At 45.7% G+C, this 22,501-nt stretch overlaps 1 protein-coding gene across 2 annotated transcripts in view; it reads right to left on the bottom strand.

The window, feature by feature from the left end:
- The window catches only part of kiaa1549la (KIAA1549-like a), a 474,294-nt gene that overhangs the window by 28,167 nt on the left and 423,626 nt on the right, over positions 1-22,501 (bottom strand). For both annotated transcript variants that reach the window (XM_086008325.1, XM_086008326.1), the window contains exons 18-19: positions 17,173-17,267; positions 292-425 (exon numbers count right to left, since the gene is read on the bottom strand). In XM_086008325.1, coding sequence (XP_085864451.1) covers positions 292-425; positions 17,173-17,267 — 229 coding nt within the window. The remainder of the gene's footprint in view (positions 1-291; positions 426-17,172; positions 17,268-22,501) is intronic.

The raw sequence follows: 22,501 nt of genomic DNA, 5'->3' as shown, positions 1-22,501 counted from the left end.
CAACCAACATCACTAAAAAACATTTGACCGGGTAATACTCACATTGCTGTTTGTGGGAGCTTGCTGTGCGCAAATTGACTGCCGCGTTTCCCACATTACAACAGCGACTACACATCATTGGCTGTGAAAGTCTTTGGGACGTTGTGAAAGGCGCGATATAAATGCAACTTCTTTCTTTGAACACAAGTCAGGAGTGTGATGCAATACTCCCCAACAACACTCAAGAAGCTCGACACCACCCCGCAGAGAGCTAACAAGGCGTCGCCTCGAACTGGTTTTCAAAGGCCTCACCTGAGCAATTTGTGATTGGCTGTTCCGCAGGGGCAGTGGATCTGGGCGCTGGTGCAAAGGGAGCTTCGTGTTGTGATTGGTCGGCACTGTGACTCTCGGCTGGTCTTGTGTTATTGCCATTTTCTGACGTCGAGCTGTGTGTCAGAAAGGGAACGAATCAGACAGGAGCGCAAATTTTAAAAAAAAATAAGCCATTCGTCTATTTTTTTAAATGATACATTACTAGTCAAACCTGAACAGATGTACTTTCCAAAGTCAACGGCCCAGAAATTCCGTTCGCAGCCCTCCCGCGGGCGGAGGGCTGCGATCCTGGAAAATATGCGCCTGGACCGGAGGGCTCCTGGGAGGCACAGAGTTCCGTTGATGTGCCTCCTCAAACTGCCGGTGTGCAGGGCACCCGTATCCCAGGGGCGCAGGTGGTTCGCAGCGTCCCTGGGATCACGTGGGCCATGGGGAGCCAATCGGAGCAGGGAATCTCCATTCATAGATTTGACAGGAAGACCTGCCAAATCTATTAATAGAGATCACCCCAAAACATAAGTAAAACTTCAAATAAATGTAAAAAAAAAAATCACATTTTTAAAATGACTATAAATTACATAAATTAACTATTTTAAACAAAAATTTAAATTTTTGAAAAAATAATTAAAGTTTTTAACAGGGCTAAAAGTAAACTTACCTTTCTTTAAATTATTTTAAAATGATAAATCAGTGGAAAAAATGTTTTTCTTTTACTTTCTTCACCTCTTACCTTGTTAAAAGCAGGCTGTGCGACTGCTTTTCCAGGCACAGCTGTTACAGACTTAACTGGACTGAAGCAGCTGCTGAAAAAAACGGAAGTTCAGCCGTACGTGCCGCCTCTCCGGCGCAGGCGTTTGTCCTGTGAAGCCCTCAAAACCGGCACTTCCGTTGGCCCTACGGGTGAGTACACAGCGCGTACTCACCCGTAGGGGACGGAATTTATGGGCCAACAATCCGTTACGGCGGTGATCTATTACATCACTGAACAATCGTTCCACTGATACTCTTTATTTCCTCCTTCTCCCCTTTTCTTTCGATTCCTTTGTCCCTCCTCCACCCACCCCCCTTTTTCTGATTCAATTAATATGAGGGGTTTGATGGAGTAAATAAGGAGAAAGGGGGAAAAATTTGGTTGTTTTGCGACGCCCGTTAGTGCCCAAAGCAACTAGCGCCCGGACGCGGCGATGTTAGCACCACTCAAGAAATTGACCATATATTTTGCAGCGGCGCTAAACACTACCACCACGATCTCCTGCGCCCACAGATCATGACGTCAGTCGAGCGTGCAACGACCCTGGATATTGAGTGGTGCCCCCTGTCTTACCGCCTGCCACTAGCAATGGCAGGTTGAGGGGAATGTTTTGCAGTTGGGAAGGGACTGAGGGAGCGCTATTTAAAGGCGACCGCTTCCTGCCTTTTTTTGTCAGCGACATTTTTGCACCACGCATTCTGAGAGAGAGAGAGACTTCTGGAGAGATTCAATGCTGTGTGAAGGAGTTTTGGGTACTGAGGTTCATTTTGATTTGACCTTCCTTGCATCGATTTAGAAGAGACTATGGGGGCTCCACTCTGAGCTCTTTCCCTGGGCCTCTCCATTGTTCTTTCCAGCAGATTTGATGTACAGCTCTCTCCAGACCGAGATTCAAGGCTGCAATGAGCAGGGTGTGGATGGAGAGCAAGATCGACCCGCCCCTTTAAGAACTGGCCGGCGCCAGGGTGTCTGTGTTCCATTGCTGACTGACATCACATGAGCTTCGCCAGCGCTCTGAGGTAGCGCCTCGCTCCTCGGCATTAATGCCTTAAGAGAGATGTGTAGCGCCTGATTTAGCGCTCCAAACACCTCCAGGGGCGATAGAAGCCAAGTTTGCAGTTGGAGGCGATAATTAGCGCCAGGCGCTAAACTTTGCACCCGGCCGATAATTGCGCCCCAAACGGGACGATACCGAATATCTCCCCCAAAGTGTTTCCACGGGCAGGAGGGTCGTTAACCAGAGGACACAGATTTAGTAATTGGCAAAAGAACCAGAGGGGGAGATGAGGAGAATTTTTTTTACGCGAGTTGTTGTGATCTGGAATGCACTGCCTGAAAGGGTGGTGGAGGCAGATTCATTAGTAACTTTCAAAAGGGAATTGGACAAATACTTGAAGTATAAAAATGAGCAGGGCGATGGGGAAAGAGCAGGGGGGAGTGGGAATAATTGGAGGGCTCTTTCAAAGAGCCGGCACAGGCATGATGGGCCGAATGGCCTCCTCCTGTGCTGTAAGATTCTGTAATTCTTTGTCTCTTATTTCCCAAGAATGAATTTAGAAACTGCAATTTTAAGAGAAAGGAACATAAACAAGTCTACAGCTGTGAATTTAGTTCAGTTACATAATTTGTTTTTGTAATGCAGCAATATCTTGCGTAACCTATTTCACTTTGAGGCCAGGGTAACACAGTGGGGTCTCAGATATGATAATGGAAGAATCAAAACACCCAGAGCTCCAGAGCTCCAGTCCAATTTCGGCTGCACTGAAGGTAGTTTTTAATTATCTGTAAACAGCTGCAAATGTGAGAGGCATCTTATCCCATAATAGCCCGCTGGCACGAAACCTTGGGTCAAAGACCGAGCGGGGCCTCGTTCTATCGAACATACATCACTTATCTAACCTGACTGCCTGCTGACTGCAGATTTACATCAGCACGCAGGTATCTTTTTAAAATTCATTCACAGGCTGAAGGCACAAGCCAGCAGTGTACTGGAATACTCTCCACTTGCCTGGATGAGTGCAGCTCCAACAACACTCAAGAGGCTCGACACCATCCAGGACAAAGCAGCCCGCTTGATTGGCACCCCATCCACCACCTTAAACATTCACTCCCTCCACCACCGGCGTACTGTGGCTGCAGTGTGTACCATCTGCAAGATGCACTGCAGCAACTCGCCAAGGCTCCTTCGGCAGCACCTCCCAAACATATGAACATAAAAACTTAAGAACTAGAAGCAGGAGTCTGCCATTTGGCCCTTTGAGCCTGCTCCGCCATTCAATAATATCATGGTATATCTTCTACATTATCTGTACTATCCTGCACTATCCCCATATCCCTTGATTCCCTTAATATACAAAAATCTATCGATTTCTGTCTCAAATATACTCAATGATTGAGCTTCCACAGCCCTCTGGGGTAGAGAATTCCAAAGATTCACCATCCTCCGAATGAAGAAACTTCTCCTCATCTCAGTCCTAAATGGTCGAGCCCTTATTCTGAGACTGTGACCCCTGGTTCTGGACTCCCCAGGGGAAATATCCTCCCTGCATCTGTTATGTTCATAAATAAATAAACGTTTTCATTATGAACAGCTAGCTTGAGCTAGTCATTTATTCAGCCATGTGGACTAGTGTACAGGCATCCATCTTGACTACTGCCTTGTGGGTAGCCCACCACTAAACATGCAGCTCCACCTAGTGTACCATTCCAGAATGACATGTTACTGATCATTACATCCCCCTTCCTTAGAGGTTAAACAAAATCAATATCAATCAATCATAATGACATAAACATCTTCACAACAGTCAACACATTTTCAAAGCTTTTCTTTATGAACTCTAACCTTTTCATTCTTTTGTTATAGTTTTCTTAGTTCTCAAAGATTAAGTCTATCAGGCTTTTTTACTTCACGTGTGGATCTTCTCAGCACAGGTAAGTCTGATGTGTTTTCATGAGAGCCTGTATGTGTGTTTGTGTTAGATTGTTCTGGTGGTGAGTGACAAGATTCAGTTGCGGCATTGTCATCGATTTGCTCTTGGATGGTTTCTTGTGTTTTCAGGAGGGAACGGTGGTTCCTCCTGAGAATCTGTCCTTCCTCAGTTCTAACAGTGTATGACCTTGGTCCTACTTCCTCAAGAACTGTAGCTTTCCTGTTCCATGCATCTGGATCCTCAATCCTGACAACATCATCCCTTGTCAATGGTTTCAGAGTTTTGGATGACTTGTCATAGTGTGATTTCTGTTTCAGCTTTAACAGTTGAAGTCTCTGTCTCAGTTCCTTACTCTGCTTTTCTTTTGCACAGCAGGGTAGCGTGGTGCGCAACTTGCGACCCATTAGGAGTTCAGCAGGTGAAGAACCACAGTCTAAAGGGGAGGCTCGGAAGCTCAGCAGGGCGAGATAAGGATCAGACTTGCTTTCTGTTGCTTTCTTCAGTAGCTGTTTGAGAACTTGAACAGCTTTCTCTGCCTTACCATTCGACTGAGCATACAGAGGACTGGATGTGATGTGTTGAAAGTCATAATGTGCTGCAAACTGTTGCCACTCCTTACAGTTGACCATTGTCGCTAACGGCAATCCTGGGAATTCCATGTCTGGCGAAGATGGATTTAACATGCATTATGACACTGCTTGCTGATGTGCTTGAGAGCAGCGCCATCTCAGGATAGTTAGAATAGTAGTCAATCACTATTAGATAGTCTTTACCATTCAAATGAAAGAGGTCCATACCAACCTTTTGCCATGGTGCTGTTGGTAAGTCAGCTACTATCATTGGTTCCTTTGCTTGTTTGTTTTGGTGTTTCTGACATGTCCCACATATGCCTATCATGTTCTCAATGTCCTTATTTATGCCAGGCCAATAAACAGTGTCTCTTGCTCTCCTTTTGCATTTTTCAATTCCGAGGTGTCCCTCATGAATCCTTTTGAGCATGTCTTGACGTAGAGCCTGTGGAATGACTATTCTGTTCTGTTTTAGTAATAGTCCACTTGCGACACTTAACTCTGACCTGATGTGATAGTACTTTGGACAGGAACCTTGTGGCCAACCATTGTGAATGTTCTCTATTACTGTTTGTAACACTGTATCTTTTACTGTTTCTTCTGCTATTTGCTTTGATTTTGTGTCTGACACGGGCAGGGCAGCAGTGACCATACTCACATGAACATCCACGTCTTCCTCAGTAGAGCTCACATGACTCATTCTGGGTGCTCGAGATAGTGCATCTGCTAACACTATGTGTTTGCCTGGTGTGTAGATCAGTTCAAAGTCATATCTTTGCAGCTTTATCATGAGTCATTGAATCCTTGGAGACATCTCATTCAGATTTTTTTTTATGATGGCAACCAGTGGGCAGTGGTCTGTCTCAACTGTGAAGGTGGGAAGTCCATATATGTAGCCATGGAACTTTTCTAGTCTAACTACCAAGCCTAGACATTCCTTTTCAATCTGGGCATATCGACACTCAGAGTTGGTCATAGACCTGGAGGCATAGGCAACAGGCTTTCAATCTTCACCCTCTGCTTGTAGCAAGACCGCACCTAGGCCATCATTTGATGCATCCGTTGACACTTTGATTCTCTTTGTTGGGTCAAAGAAGGTGAGTACAGGTGTGGTTGTCAGCACTGTTTTGAGGTTCATCCACTCTTGTTCATGTCTTTCTGTCCATGCAAACTCATTTGTTTTATGTAGCAGGTCTCGCAGACAAGTTGTCTTGGCTGACAAGTTAGGAATGAACTTTCCAATGAAGTTTATCATCCCCATTATGCGAGGCACTCCTTTTTTGTCAGTGGGTCGGGGCATGTTGAGTATGGCGTTTACTTTTTCCATATCTGGCTCTATTCCTTTACCAGATAGATTATCTCCTAGGAAAGTGACTTCCTGGACGCCAAACTGACACTTGGCTTTGTTGAGCTTCAGTCCATTCCGGCGTATGCTCTGTAGCACTTTAGTCAGTCTCTCATTGTGTTCTTTCAGTGTGGAGCCCCAGATGATGATGTCATCAACATAGACCCGAACTCCTTCCAGACGTTCAATTATGTGTTCCATCACTCTATGAAAGATTTCAGGTGCAGATATTATCCCGAAAGGCATTCTGAGGAAACAATACCTGCCAAATGGTGTGTTGAAGGTACAGTATTTGGTGCTCTCTTCATCCAGTTTTAGTTGCCAAAATCCTTGTGAGGCATCGAGCTTTGTGAAGTACCTGGCACCTGACATTTCACTGGTGATTTCTTCTCGCTTGGGAATCTGGTAGTGTTCACGGTTTATGTTTGCATTTAAGTCCTTTGGATCCATGCATACTCTTAGGTCATTGTTCTTTTTCTTTACACATACCATGGAGTTAACCCAGTCTGTTGGCTCTTCGACTTTCCTGATGACTCCTAGTGTGGTCATTCTGTCTATAGTTCTTTCTTGAGCCGGTCACGCAGGGGTGCTGGAACTCTCCGTGGAGCATGTACCACTGGCTAAGCATCCTCCTTTAGCTGGATCTTGTAAGTGAATGGTAGAACTCCAAATCCTTTAAACACATCCTGGAAATTACTCACTACAGAATCCACTGAGTCATCCGGTCTGCTTATGGCACAGTTTATACGGTAGACTCTCTTGACCAGTTCTAAGTCCTCACAAGCTTTGTCACCTAGTAGTGAATCAAGTCCTTCAGCCACAACAGAAAACATGAGATGATGCACTTTGTCTTTGACTGTCACTTTAAGTCTGCATACACCTAAGCTATCTATTTTCTGTCCATTATAGTCCTTCAGTAGTACTGACTTTTTCTGTATTTTGGGCTTTTCTTTCATATTTTTAATGTCACTCATACTGATTAAGTTTGCTTTTGCCCCAGTGTCTAGTTTCAATGTAACTAATGCTCCATTTACCTGCAGTGGCATTATCCATTTGTCCTCTTTTACTGCATTAACTTTATGTTCAGCATTGTCCATTCCTGAGGGCTGCACATTTTCTGTATCCTTTTCGATATTGTCACATGACACCATTCCTACAAAAAATGTCTCACTTAAATCAGTGTCCTCAATCACATTGACTTGTTGCCCTTTCTTTGTTTTTACTTTTGAAAAGCATTGTTTGGCAAAGTGATTCTTTCCATTACATTTTCCCAAATGCAGGGCATTATCTTGACTGGTGCTGGTAACCACAGCGTTTACAATTAAAAATTCCATCCTCCGATTGCTTTGCATTTCCGTTCTGCCCACGTTTCTTCCACTTGTAGGACACAGCACCGACAGCAGCACAGTCAATCACTGCAGTCGCATTATTATTAATTTCACTGAAAGTCTTTGCGTGCTGTTGAGCTAGCTCACTGGCATGGCATATTTTCACAGCATCCTCCAATGTTAGTTTGGTTTCTCTCAACAAACGTTCCCTGACTTTTTTATCATGAATACCAAACACAATCTGGGCACGAATCATGGATGATTTCAGTTCAGAGAAATTACATGTCTGTGCTTTCTGTTTCAGATCGGTCACAAAGCTATCAAAAGTCTCATTTTGCTGCTGTGTCCGTGAACGGAACACGTACCTCTCATAGGTCTCGTTCTTTTTGGGAGAACAATGTATATCAAACTTCTTTAGCACATCGTCCATTTTTTCTCTGTCCTCCTCTTGATCAAATACAAACGTATTAAATACCTCTATCGCCTGTGGGCCTGCAACCGTGAGCAGTAACGCTATTTTCCTTGCATTTGGCATCGTACCGAACCCAATGGCGGCAATGTAGAGTTCGAATTGTTGTTTGAAAGTCCGCCAATTGCAGTCAACATTCCCCGTGAGTTTCAAACCCTCCGGTGGCTTCAAATTCTCCATGTCGCGTTTCACAATATTCAGCAGATATTACCACTTCTGGTACCATGTTATGTTCATAAATAAATAGACGTTTTCATTACGAACAGCTAGCTTGAGCTAGTCATTTATTCAGCCATGTGGACTAGTGTACAGGCCTCCGTCTTGACTACTGCCTTGTGGGTAGCCCACCACTAAACATACAGCTCCACCTAGTGTACCATTCTAGAATGACGTGTTACTGATCATTACATGCATCTACCCTGTCAAGCCCTGTAAGAATGTTGTATGTTTCAATGAGATCGCCTCTCATTCTTCTAAACTCCAGAGAATATAGGCCTAGTCTACTCAATCTCTCCTCATAGGACAATCCCCCCATCCCAGGAACCAGTCTGGTGAACCTCCGTTGCACTCCCTCTATGGCAAGTATATCCTTCCTTAGGTAAGGAGACCAAAACTGTACACAGTAGTCCAGGTATGGTCTCACCAGGGCCCTAAATAATTGCAGTAAGACATCTTTACTCTTATACTCAAATCCTCTTATAATAAAGGCCAACATACCAGTTGCCTTCCTAACTGCTTGCTGTACCTGCATGTTAACTTTCAGTGATTAGTGTACAAGGACACCCAGGTCCCTCTGAACACCAACATTTCCGATTCTCTCACCATTTAAAAAATACTCTGCTTTTCTATTTTTCTACCAAAGTAGATAACTTTCTCTACATTATATTCCATTTGCCATGTTCTTGCCCACTCACTTAGCCTGTCTATATCTCCTTGAAGCCTCCTTGCATCCTCCTCACAACTTACATTGCCACCCAGCTTTGTATCATCAGCAAACTTGGATATATTACATTTGGTCCCCTCATCCAAATCATTGATGTAGAGTGTCAATAGCTGAGGCCCAATCTCTGATCATAGAAACATAGAAACATAGAAGATAGGAGCAGGAGTAGGCCATTCGGCCCCTCGAGCTTGCTCCGCCATTCAATGCGATCATGGCTGATCATCCAAATTCAGTACCCTGTCCCTGCTTTCTCCCCATATCCCTTGATCCCTTTAGCCTTAAGAAATATATCCAACTCCTTCTTGAATATCTATATATATATATAATAAAGCAGTTGGTCTGTCTGTATGTCTGTCTTTATGTCTGTATGTCTGTCTGTCCGCTATACACTCGAAAGTTATAGAGCGTACCTACACATATGTTATATCAAAAGAAAGCTGATGATCAGGGGAGTGTCATAGGCATATTTACTTTTTGGTCAGACAAAAATTGTTCAGACAATATACAAAAGACGTTCAAAAAATGCTCATTAGCGGTTGACCAATCCTATCGCTCATTAGCATTGAGTGACGTGATGGTTGACCAATCCTACAGTTCAGTGACCTGATGGTTGACCAATCGGTGCGTCATGGGCGGGACCTAATCCTGCAGCCTCCCTAAACGTCGCCGCCATTTTTTCCCCTGCTTTTCCTCAACAGCTGCGTCGGCCCGCCGGAGCGGGAGGTGAGTTGGGGTCACTCGGGCCAGGCCTCACAGCCGCTCGGCCCGAGGCACAGAGCGGGGGAGCGGCAGCGGGCGGCCACCAACCGCGCGGCCCGAGACACAGAGTGGGGGAGCGGCAGCGGCCGGCCGTCAACCGCGCGGCCCTCTAAACTGCCCTGGCAACGCCGGGGCCCCCCAGCAAGTATTTAATGAATTGACCTCTACTGCCTTCTGTGGTAGAGAATTCCACAGGTTCACCACTCTCTGGGTGAAGAAATTCCTCCTCATCTCTGTCCTAAATGGCTTGCCCCTTATCCTTAGACTGTGACCCCTGGTTCTGGACTCCCTGACCATCAGGAACATCCTTCCTGCATCTAATCTGTCCAGTCCAGTTAGAATTTTATAAGTTTCAATGAGATCCCCTCTCATTCTTCTAAACTCCAGCGAGTACAAGCCTAATCGACCCAATCTCTCCTCATACGTCATTCCTGCCATCCCAGGTATCAGCCTGGTGAATCTTCGCTGCACTCCTTCCATGGCAAGAATATCCTTCCTCAGATAAGGCAACCAAAACTGCACACAATACTTAAGATGTGGTCTCACCAAGGCCCTATACAACTGCAGCAAGACATCCTTGTTCCTGTACTCAAACCCTCTCGCTATGAAGGCCAACATACCATTTGCCTTCTTAACCGCCTGCTGCACCTGTATGCTTACCTTCAGCGACTGGTGCACAAGGACGCCCATGTCTCGTTGCACTTCCCCTTCTCCCAATCTATTGCCTTTCAGATAATAATCTGCCTTCTTGTTTTTGACACCAAAGTGGATAGCCTCGCATTTATCCACGTTATATTGCATCTGCCATGCTTCTGCCCAATCACCCAACCTGTCCAAATCATCTTGGAGTTTCTCAGCATCCTCCTCACAACACACACGCCCACCCAGCTTTGTGTCGTCTGCAAACTTGGAGATATTACATCTAGTTCCCTCGTCCAGATCATTAATATATATTGTGAATAGCTGGGGTCCTAGGACCGATCCCTGCCGTACCCCGCTAGTCACTGCCTGCCACTCGGAAAAAGACCCGTTTATTCCAACTCTTTGCTTTCTGTCTGCCAACCAGTTCTCTATCCAAGTCAATACCTTGCCCCCAATCCCATGTGCCTTAAATTTACACGCTAATCTCTTATGCGGGACCTTATCGAAAGCCTTTTGAAAGTCCAAATACACCACATCCATTGGTTCTCCCTTATCTATTTTACTAGTTACATCCTCAAAAAATTCCAGTAGGATCCTTGCGGTATCCCACTAGTTACAGCCTGCCAACCCGAAAATAACCCGTTTATTCCTACTCTCTGTTTTCTGTCGGTTAACATATCCTCAATCCATGCTAGCATATTACCTCCAATCCCACGAACCCTAATTTTGTTTAATAACCTCTTGTGTGGCACCTTATTGAATGTCTTCTGAAAATCCAAATACACCCCATCCACTGGTTCCCCCTTATCTATTCTGCTAGTTACAACCTCAAAAAACTCTAATAGATTTGTCAAACACGATTTCCCTTTCATAAATCCGTGTTGACTCTGCCCAATCCTATTATTATTTTCTAAGTGCCCTGTTACCACGTCCTTCATAATGGATTTGAGCATTTTCCCTACTACTGATGTCAGGCTAACTGGTCTGTAGTTCCCTATTTTCTCTCTCCCTCCTTTCTAAAATAATGAGGTTACATTTACTACCTTCCAATCCGTGGGAACCGTTTTAGAATCTACGGAATTTTGGAAAATGACAACCAATGCATCCACTATCTCTATAGCCACCTCTTTCAAAACCCTAGGATGTAGGCCATCAGGTCCAGGGGATTCATCGGCTTTCAGTCCCATTAATTTCCCCAGTACTACTTTTTTACTAATACTAATTTGTTGTAAATTATATATTAATTCTTTAAATTCTAGCCATTGCTCGTCCACTGTCATACCTTTTAATGTAGTTTCCCAATCTACCTTAGCCAACTCGCCCCACATACCTACGACCTGTGACCTCTACCACCTAGAAGGACAAGGGCAGCAGGCACCTGGGAACACCACCACCTGCAAGGTCCCCTCCAAGTCACACACCATCCTGACTTGGTAATATATCGGCCGTTCCTTCATCATCGCTGCGTCAAATTCCTGGAACTCCTTCCCTACCTTCACCACATGGACTGCAGCGGTTCAAGAAGGTGGCTCACCACCACCTTCTCAAGGGCAATAAGGGATGGGCAATAAATGCTGGCTTTGCCAGCAACGCCCACATCTCAGGAACAAATAAAAGATTTTTAAAATGATGCGGGAGTTGCTGGCAAGGCCAGCATTTATTGCCCTTGAGAAGGTTGGGTAAGGTGCCTTCTTGAACCACTGCAGTCCAATGATTGTACTTCTCTTGCCAGGTGCAGAGACAGTGAAAGAGGCAGATTTCCATTTCACGGTCGTGGGTGATGCAGATTTTTAAAAATTCATTCACAGGATGTGGGTGTCGCTGGCATGGCCAACATTTATTGCCCATCCCTAATTGCCCTCGAGAAGGTGGTGGTGAGCCACCTTATACAACTGAGTGGCTTGCTTGGCCATTTCAGAGGGCAGTTAAGAGTCAACCACATTGCTGTGGGTTTGGAGTCAACAAGGTAAGGACAGCAGATTTCCTTCTGGTAGTTTCTATGGTCACTATTACTGATACTAGCATTTATTTAATTCAAATTCCCCAGTTGCCATGGTGGGATTATGAACTCATGTCTCCAGACCATTAGATCAGGCCTCTGGATTGCTAGTCCAGTAACATAACCACTGACATGAATCAGTCATTCATGAAAGAAAGACTTATGAAATAATATTGAGCGGCCTACGGGTGGCGCTGTCCAGGGAGAGTATAAATACGCGGGCACGGGCCCAGCTTGCGCAGGACATTCTTAACAGGAACTAATGAAGGACACAACTAGACCTCCATGTTGTTAAACAGTTGATTAAAGCTTTGTTTAACACTTAGACCAAATACCTAGTAGTTTTCTTATGTCAACCACTATGTTACCGTACCCCGTATCTGAGAGGGGCACTGAGGGGGAGATACAATAATAACAACCTCGTATTTATGTAGTAAAAATCGCGCTACACAAATGTGTAAGGAAAGCCAAGCCAATTGAAGGATGGATGGGGAAGACCTTGGTCAAAATGATGGGTTTTCCAGGAAGAATCACCGGACAGCGATCAGGAGCAGGAAGCCTGACGGATTTTCTCCTCCTTAGCCATGGGTTGTTGAGGTTGATTGCAGCCCTGCCACCCCTCCCCCACCCCCACACTGCCACTCCAGTTCAGGTCAGGTAACTCAGTGTAGACCAGCATTCGAAAGAGGGACATCCAGAGGTCGTGGTCCATATTGGTATCAATGACATAGGTAGAAAGAGGGATGAGGTGCTGCAGGCAGATTTTAGGGAGCTGGGAAAGAGATTAAAAAGCAGGACCTCAAAGGTAGTAATCTCCAGATTACTCCCAGTGCCACAAGCTAGTAAGTATAGAAATAGGAGGATGGAGCAGATGAATGCATGGCTGAAGAGATGGTGCAGGAGGGAGGACTTTAGATTCCTGGGACACTGAGATTGATTCTGGGGGAGGTGTGACCTGTACAAGCCAGACAGGTTGCACCTCAACAGAGCCGGAACCAATGTCATTGTGGGGGTGGGGGGGGGGTGGGTTTGCTAGTGCTATTGTGGAGGGTTTAACCTAATTTGGCACCAGGATGTAGAATTTGAAAGGGGAAATAAAGTGCACAAAGGATTGGGTGAGACAGACAGCACTAGAGTAAGAAATAGTACGGCATTAGGTGGGGTCAGACTAAGAGAGAACACAGGATGGTCTAAGATAGGTTTACAATGTATGCATGTGAATGCACGAAGCATAGTAAACAAGGTTGGTGAGCTGCAGGCACAAATAGCCACATGGGACTATGATGTCGTGACGATAACGGAGACCTAGCTCAAAAAAGGGCAGGGTTGGGTACTAAATATTCCTGGTTATAAGCTGTTCAGGAAAGAAAGGCGGTGGGGTGGCAGTATTGATTAAGGAGAATATTACAGTGCTGGAGAGAGAGAATGTCCTGGAGGGGTCAAGGACAGAATCTATTTGGTTAGAGTTAAGAAATAATAGAGGCGCCATTACAACACTAGGGGCTAGATTTTCAGTATAGACAGTTTTGGGGCGCTAAGCTTAGCGCCCGCCCGAAGTTATCGCCCGCCCCAAAGTAGCGCCCGGTTGCCGGAAATTCAGTGGCTTCGCCCTAAGAGGTTGGTGGAGCGCTAAAAGAGGCGTTCCACTAGTATCTTTAGGCGCTAAGCCGGCGGTGGAGAGCGCAACACCCGAGCTCGGGCGCAGCGCACGGCAGACACTCTGGTGCCAGTGAGCTCTTAAAGGGGAAGGGTGCATGTATTTTTTTCAAATGCAAAGTCTGGGGAGAAACGGGGAGGAGGAGGAGGAGGAGGAGGAGGAGGAGGAGGAGGAGGAGTAGGAGGAGGAGGAGGAGTGATTGGTGCCCGGAAACATAAATAGACCGTTCAGAACAACACACAGCTTACTTCCACACAACACATGCAGAGTGCCTTTTGTACGAGTGCCCTTTAATTTGCGCTCCCCAGGGTGTGTTGCGTTCCATTTTACAAACGCTCTGGACGCCAGGCGCACAATGGGGCAGTCCGACTGAAGTTTGGATTCGGGGCGGCCAAAGGGCGTTGCACGAGGATGTGACGTCATTTTCTGCGCGCGCATCCGGGCGGCCGCTAAACTTTGCGCCGGCGCTAACGGGCAACTTAATTTGGGGCGGGGCGCAAACTGCGCTGCGCCCAGGCGCTACACGCATAGCGCCCGAAAATCACTTCTCTTAAGGCGCTAACTGCTGGCGCAAGCAACTGAAAATCTAGCCCAGAGTGTATTCTATAGGCCACCAACTAGTGGGAAGGATATAGAAGAGCAAATTTGAAGGGATTACAGAGAGGTACAAGAACTATACAGTAGTGATAATGGGGGACTTCAATTATCCTAGTATAGACTGGGATAGGAATAGTGTAAAGGGCAGAGGGGGGAAGAATTTCTGAGGTGTGTTCAGGAGAACTTTCTTGATCAGTGTGTTTCCAGCCCAACGAGGAAGGAGGCATTGCTGGATCTGGTTCTGGGGAATGAGGTGGAGCAAGTGTCAGTAGGAGTACATTTAGGGAACAGTGATCATAGTATCATAAGGTTTAGATTAGCTATGGAAATGGACAGGGAGCAATCTAGAGTAAAAATACTTTAATTGGAGGAAGGCCAATTTCAATGGGTTAAGAACGGATCTGGCCCAGGTAACTAGAATCAAAGATTGGCAGGCAAAACAATAATCGAACAATGGGCTGTCTTTAAAGAGATGATTCGGGTCGAGGTACATTCCCACGAGGGGGAAAGGTAGGGCAACCAAAGCCAGAGCTCCCTGGATGATGGAAGAGATAGAAAGATGAAGCAGAAAAAGGGGGCGTATGACAGATGTCAGGTTGAGAATACAAGTGAGAACCAGGCTGAATATAGAAAGTTCAGAGGCGAGGTGAAAAAGGAAATATGAAGGGAAAAGAGAGAGTGTGAGAATAGATTGGCAGCCAACATAAAAGGAAATCCAAAAGTCTTCTATCAGCATATAAATAATAAATGGGTAGTAAGAGGAGGGGTGGGGCCGATTAGGGACCAAAATAGAAACCTACACATGGAGGCAGAGGGTATGGCTGAGGTACTAAATGAGTACTTTGCATCTGTCTTCACCAAGGAAGAAGATGCTGCTGATGCTGCCCTCTTGAGGATCCCTGATTATAATCACTCAACCTTTGGTGGCCGTGTCTTCTATTGCCTGGGCCCTAAGCTCTGGAATTCCCTCCCTAAACCTCTCCACCTCGCTACCTCTCTTTCCTCTTAAGGCGCCCCTTAAAACCTACCTCTTTGACCAAGCTTTTGGTCACCTGCCCTAATTTATCCTTATGTGGATCGGTGTCAAATTTTCTGTCTTAAAATACTCCTGTGCAGCGCCTTGGGACGTTTTACTAAGTTAAAGGCGCTATATAAATACAAGTTGTTGTTTTTGTTGTTGTGTTGAATCATAGTAAAAGAGAAGGTAGTTGAGATACTGGATGGGATAAAAATTGATAAAGAAAAGGTACTAGAAAGGCTGGCAGTACTTAAAGTATATAAATCACCAGGACAGGGTGGGATGCATCCCAGGATGCTGAGAGAGGTAAGGGTGGAAATTGCAGAGGTACTGGCCATAATCTTCCAAACCTCCTTAGATACGGGGGTGGTGCCAAAGGACCATTGGGTCTTTATCTGGTTTTTCGCCTCTCCCGGGAGATCACATGGGTTCGGGTGGATGTAGAGTGATAGAAGATTTGAGGTTAGGATCAGATCAGCCATGATCTTATTGAATGGTGGAGCAGGCTCGAGGGGCCGATTGGCCTACTCCTGCTCCTATTTCTTATGTTCTTATGTTCTAAATGTTACACCCTTGTTCAAAAAAGTGTGTAAATATAAATCTAGCAACTACAGACCAATGCTGGGCACCGCACTTTAGGAAGGATGTGAAGGCCTTAGAGAGGGTGCAGAAAAGATTTACAAGAATGGTTCCAGGGATGAGGGACTTCAGTTACGTGGATAGACTGGAGAAGCTGGGGTTGTTCTCCTTAGAGCAGAGAAGGTTGAGATGAGATTTGATAGAGGTGTTCAAAATCATGAGGGGCCTAGACAGAGTAGATAGAGAGAAGCTCTTCCCATTGGCGGAAGGGTTGAGAACCAGAGGACACAGATTTAAGGTGATAGACAGAAGAACCAAAGGCGACATGAGGAAAAACTTTTTTACACAGCGAGTGGTTATGATCTGGAATTCACTGCCTGAAAGGGTGGTGGAGGCAGATTCAATCGTGGCTTCCAAAAGGGAATTGGATAAATACCTGAAGGAAATAAATTTGCAGGGCTACGGGGTTAGGGCGGGGGAGTGGGACTAGCTGAAGCGCTCTTTCAGAGAGCCAGCACAGGCTCAATGGGTCGAATGGCCTCCTTCTGTGCTGTAACCATTCTCTGGTTTTATGATCTGGTCTGGTAAGACTAGACTACTCTGACTGAGCAGCTGAGTCCTCCAACTGAGCAATATCGGGGAAGTCTGTTATGATTACGTTTTATACCCATCTTTAAATATCTAGGCTCGACTATTCCAACGCTCTCCTGGCCGTCCTCCCACAGTATACCCTGCAGAAACTTGAGCTCATCCAAAGCTCTGCTGCCCGTATCCTAACTCGCACCAAGTCCCGTTCACCCATCACCCCTGTGCTCGCTGACCTACATTGGCTCCCGGTTAAGCAACGCCCCGATTTTAAAATTCTCATCTCTGTTTTCAAATTCGTCCATGGCCTCGCCCCTCCCTACCTCTGTAACCTCCTCCAGCCCTGCAACCCTCCAAGATCTCTGAGCTGCTCTAATTCTGGCCTCTTGCCCATTCCCCAATTTTTATCGCTCCACCAATGGCAGCCGTGCCTTCAGCTGACAAGTCCCTAAGCTCTGGAATTCCCTCCCTAAACCTCTCCGCCTTTCTACCTCTCTCCTCCTTTAAGATGAACCTTAAAACCTACCTCTTTGACCAAGCTTTTGGTCACCTGTCCTAATATCTCCTTATGTGACTCGCTGTCAAATTTGTTTGATAATCGCTTCTGTGAAGCGCCTTGGGACGTTTTACTAGGTTAAAGGCGCTATATAAATGCAAGTTGTGTGTTAATAAATGGTACAATACTTTACCGTCTGAGGGATGTAACTGCTGCTGGTGCATTTCTGGGAGGAACAGGGGGTGGGGATCCGACAGACATTTCTGGGAGCTGAGAATATCTGTATGCCTAGAAAGAGTTTGGAATAAAATCAACAGTTAGCCATTTTTACACTCTAGCCAAACAAGTCCGAAACACCATCCTACTTTCACAGAAGAATCACAGAATCACAGAAACCCCACAGTGCAGATGGAGGCCATTTCGGCCCATCGAGCCTGCACCGACACATATCCCACCCGATCCCCGTAACCCCTACACCAACACATATCCCACCCTATCCCCGTAACCCCACGTATTTAATCCCCCTAACACTAAGGGTCAATTTTATCATAGCCTATCTAATCCCCCTAACACTAAGGGTCAATTTTATCATAGCCAATCAACCTAACCTGCACATCTTTGGACTGTGGGAGGAAACCGGAGCACCCGGAGGAAACCCACGCAAACACGGGGAGAATGTGCAAACTCCACACAGACAGTCACCCGAGGCCGGATTTCGAACCCGGGTCCCTGGCGCTGTGAGGCAACAGTGCTAACCACTATGCCACCTTTCTTTAGCTTACTTTCGCTAAACTCTTATCATCGATTCCTCTTGTTTCTCCACACCCTCTTTGGCTGGAACATAGGGACAGGACGAGGCCATTCAGCCCCTTTGAGGCTGTTCCGCCATTCAATTAGATCATGGCTGATCTGCACCTCAACTCCATTTACCTGCCTCTGATCAATATCCCTTGATACCCTCACCTAATAAAAATCTGTCGATCTAAGCCTTGAAGTTTTCAATTGACCCCCAGCACCCACAGCCTTTTGGGAGAGCTATTTCCAGATTTCCACTACCCTTCATGTGGAAAAACATCTTCCTGGTTTTACTCCGGAACGACCTAGCTCTAATTTTAAGAATGTGCCCCCTTCTTCTGGATTACCCCCCACCAGTGGAAATCGTTTTTTTGTATCTACTCTATTGAATCCATTTATCATTTTAAAGACCCCGATTAGGTCATTCCTCATCTCCCAAAGTCAAGTGAATACAAGCCAAGTTTATGCAACCTCTCCCCATAATTGAAGGCAAAAGCTTCACTCTGCACAGAACATAGAAACATAGAAACATAGTAGGAGCAGGAGTAGGCCATTCGGCCCCTTGAGCCTGCTCCGCCATTCAATGTGATCATGGCTGATCATCCAAATTCAGTACCCTGTCCCTGCCTTTTCCCCATATCCCTTGATCCCTTTAGCCTCAAGAAATATATCCAACTCTTTCTTGAAAATATTTAACGAACTGGCCTCCACCGCCCTCTGTGGCAGAGAATTCCACAGGTTCACCACTCTCTGGGTGAAGAAATTCCTCCTCATTTCAGTCCTAAATGGCTTACCCCTTATCTTTAAACTATGACCCCTGGTTCTGGACTCCCCGGCCATCAGAAACATCCTTCCTGCATCTAGTCTGTCCAGGCCTGACAGAATTGTATAGGTTTCGATGAGATCCCCTCTCAATCTTCTAAACTCCAGTGAGTATAAGCCCAGTCGACACAATCTCTCCTCATATGAGAAAGTGGTGTGGGTTGTGGTATGTGCGGGCAAGCAGCCCTGCAACTAACGTCCCCCTTCTTATGCAGTTGGTGACGAGGGACTTCTTCTATTCAGAGAATAGGGGCAGATTTTTGCAGCTCCCAGGCAATGTTCCCTGTAAAAGAATTTTGGGGCTGCGCGGCCCATTCAAAATCCGCGCATGCGCGCTTTTTTCAATTTAACAGGCGGCTCACCGACTGCGCGAAACCCTTAGAGTACTGCGTGTCTGCGCAGCTTAAAAGGAACATGGCTCCAATTCGATAATGTCCTCGATGCCTGGCCATGTTCTGACATCTTATATAATATTTGATTTTACATGATAGTTAAATAGGAAAACTTAACGGTAAGTTGGGAAGCAGAGTTGGTTGGAGCCTTGGAGTTTCTCTGTAGTGCAATGCTGTGGAGCTGGTAGGTGCTATAGCACCACCACTGGAGGGAGGGTGTAATTGCAGCATGACATGTTTACATAGAAAGTTGCCCATTATAAATGTGGGTGTAGGAATTTTCATGGAAGTGCATGTATGTGTAAGGTTTTAATGTATTATATAGATCTGGCAGTAACAGATCTAAAAGGATATACAGATGAGAGCAGAGTTTTTCCAAAATTTTCTATGTTGGACATCCCCATAAAATATTGATACACTTTGAGACTCCTCAGCCCCAATTTTTGAACGAGTCACTAATCGAAAGAAAAACAGGTAGCGTTGGCCGTCATTCCGCCTTTGATACGGACAGCAACTTCGGGATTTGGCGCAGCTGCATGTGGAAATCCTGACGTTACGGTCTGTCATTCACAATTCCAACACGGACTGCGGTGTGCGCATCCCACCACACCCCCACACCAACCCCCACCTCCCCACCCAGAGCCGGCAATCTGTGAAATCTCTCAAATCGGGGAAACTGATGAAAACCTCGGCTCTTCCTCAGTAATTACATAGTTACATAGAAAAATAGGAGCAGGAGTCGGCCATTCGAGCCTGCTCCGCCATTCAATATGATCATGGCTGATCCTCTATCTCAATACCGTATTCCCGCTCTCTCCCCATACCACTTGATGCCTTTTGTGTCTAGAAATCTAATCTATCTCCTTCTTAAATATATTCAGTGACTTGGCCTCCACAGCCTTCTGTGGTAGAGAATTCCACAGGTTTACCACCCTCTGAGTGAAGAAATTTCTCCTCATCTCAGTCCTAAATGTCCTACCCCGTATCCTGAGACTGTGACCCCTTGTTCTAGACCCCCCAGCCAGGGGAAACATCCTCCCTGCATCCAGTCTGTCTAGCTCTGTCAGAATTTTATACGTTTCAATGAGAACCCAATCATTTTCTAAACTCTAGTGAATACAGGCCTAATTGACCCAATCTCTCCTCATACGACAGTCCTGCCATCCCAGGAATCAGTCTGGTGTACAACTGTAGTATGCTGTTAAATGCGCCACTAAAAGTTAGATCCAAGGGGATTAGGTGTAACTGGAATTTTAACAGCATATTGACCGCTAAGCAAAGGCTAGGGGTCTGAAAAACAAATTTTAATTTTGTGCAGCTATCAAATTTATCTATTTTAATAATTTCAGGTTTGCCTTTACCCCGTGCGAGAGCCCCAATCTTTCTTTTGCTCGCTCTAACTATTTTAAAAAGTTAGAATTTTAAGAGCTTACCAGCTTCCTTGTCTGTGAGAATTCTGCGTTTTGATTGGCTGCTTAGGCAGCCTGCTGACGTCACAGCAGCTCGCGCTAGGGGATCCCCACTATACTCCGTTGATTTGAATTGAACGTCAGGGGAAAACCTGAACTTCTCGACACCGAGACCTCTGTGCGAAGCTTACTTCGGGGCCAGCGGCGCTCGCCTTCGCTTCGCCGCTGACCGCAAATTACGGGCCATTATTATTCCAACAAGTATTATTCAAATATACGGCATCCAAAAGCAAGTGCTGGTAAGTCAACAAAGGCCGAAATATCAGGACTGGCAAACAGAGATCCGTCGATCTCGCAGCCGCCCCCCTTAGGATCCAAGGACCCCAGTTTGAATGCCTAATACCGAGGGTGTTTCATTAATACCTGTTAACTTGCGTTGTGTTAACGGTGGGTCATTGAAAAAAAATAACATGTAATTATTTAACGATTCCTATGAGAGCAAAATCCATACCATTTTCTTTTTGCTCATTTACACTGCAGTAATGAATGGAACTAAGAGCTGGTTTAATGATTATTTTTCAGCCCTTCAATCTGCGCACTGTTGTGATTCCAAACTCAGGGTTTTGCAGTCTCCTGAAATCAATAGCTGTCACAGGAATGGGAGAAGGCCACTCAGCCCCTCGAGCCTGTTCCGCTATTCAATCAGATCATGGTTGATCTGTATCTTAACTCCATCTACCCGCCTTTGTTCCGTAACCCTTAATACCCTTTGCCTCACAAAAAAGTCTATCAATCTCAGTTTTGAAGTTTTCAATTGACCCCCCCGTCTCAACAGCTTTCTGGGGGAGAGAGATCCAGATTTCCACCACCCTTTGTGTGAAGAAGTGCTTCCTGACATCACCCCTGAACGGCCTGGCTCTAATTTTAAGGTTCTGCACCCTTGTTCTGGACTCCCCCCACCAGAGGAAAGAGTTTCTCTCTATCTACCCGATCAACTCCTTTAATCATCCTTCAAACACCTCAATTAGATCACCCCTTAATCGTCTATACTCAATGGAATACAAGCCTAGTCTACGCAGCCTGTCCTCGTAATCTAACCCTTTCAGCCCCGGTATTAATTCTTTCCTGTGAGGATTAAGGGGTGATTTGATTGAGGCTTTTAAGATTTTGAAAGGAATTGATAGGGTAGATAGAGACAAACGTTTCCGCTGGTGGGAGAGTCTAGGACAAGGTGACATAACCTTAACACAGAAACATAGAAGATAGGAGCAGGAGTAGGCCATTCGGCCCCTCATACGTCATTCCTGCCATCCTAGGTATCAGCCTGGTGAATCTTCGCTGAACTCCTTCCATGGCAAGAATATCCTTCCTCAGATAAGGCGACCAAAACTGCACACCATACTCAAGATGTGGTCTCACCAAGGCCCTGTACAACTGTAGCAAGACATCCTTGTTCCTGTACTCAAACCCTCTCGCTATGAAGGCCAACATACCATTTGCCTTCTTAACCGCCTGCTGCACCTGCATGCTTACCTTCAGCGACTGGTGCACAAGGACACCCAGGTCTCGTTGCACTTCCCCTTCTCCCAATCTATTGCCATTCGGATAATAATCCCCAATCCCATGTGTCTTAATTCTACATGCTAATCTCTTATGCGGGACCTTATTGAAAGCCTTCTGAAAGTCCAAATACACCACATCCACTGCTTCTCCCTTATCTATTTTACTAGTTACATCCTCAAAAAATTCCAGTAGATTAGTCAAGCACGATTTACCTTTTGTAAATCCATGTTGACTTTGTCCGATCCGGTCACTGTTTTCCAAGTGATCTGCTATTACATCTTTTATAATGGACTCTAGCATTTTCCCCACTACCAATGTCAGGCTGTAATTCCCCGTTTTCTCTCTACCACCTTTTTTGAATAGTGGGGTAACATTAGCTACCCTCCAATCCATGGTTACTGTTCCAGAGTCCATCGAATGTCGGAAGATGATCAGCAATGCATCTACTATTTCTAGGGCCACTTCCTTAAGTACCCTAGGATGTAGATTATCAGGCCCTGAGGATTTATCGGCCTTCAATCCCATCAATTTCCCTAACACC

Source organism: Somniosus microcephalus, chromosome 15 (genome assembly GCF_052327205.1).
Source record: "Somniosus microcephalus isolate GS21.2 chromosome 15, FLI_Smic_1.0, whole genome shotgun sequence".
Taxonomy (NCBI): domain Eukaryota; kingdom Metazoa; phylum Chordata; class Chondrichthyes; order Squaliformes; family Somniosidae; genus Somniosus; species Somniosus microcephalus.
Note: the sequence above shows the minus strand (reverse complement) of the source record. Positions and strands in the feature narration are given on the sequence as shown.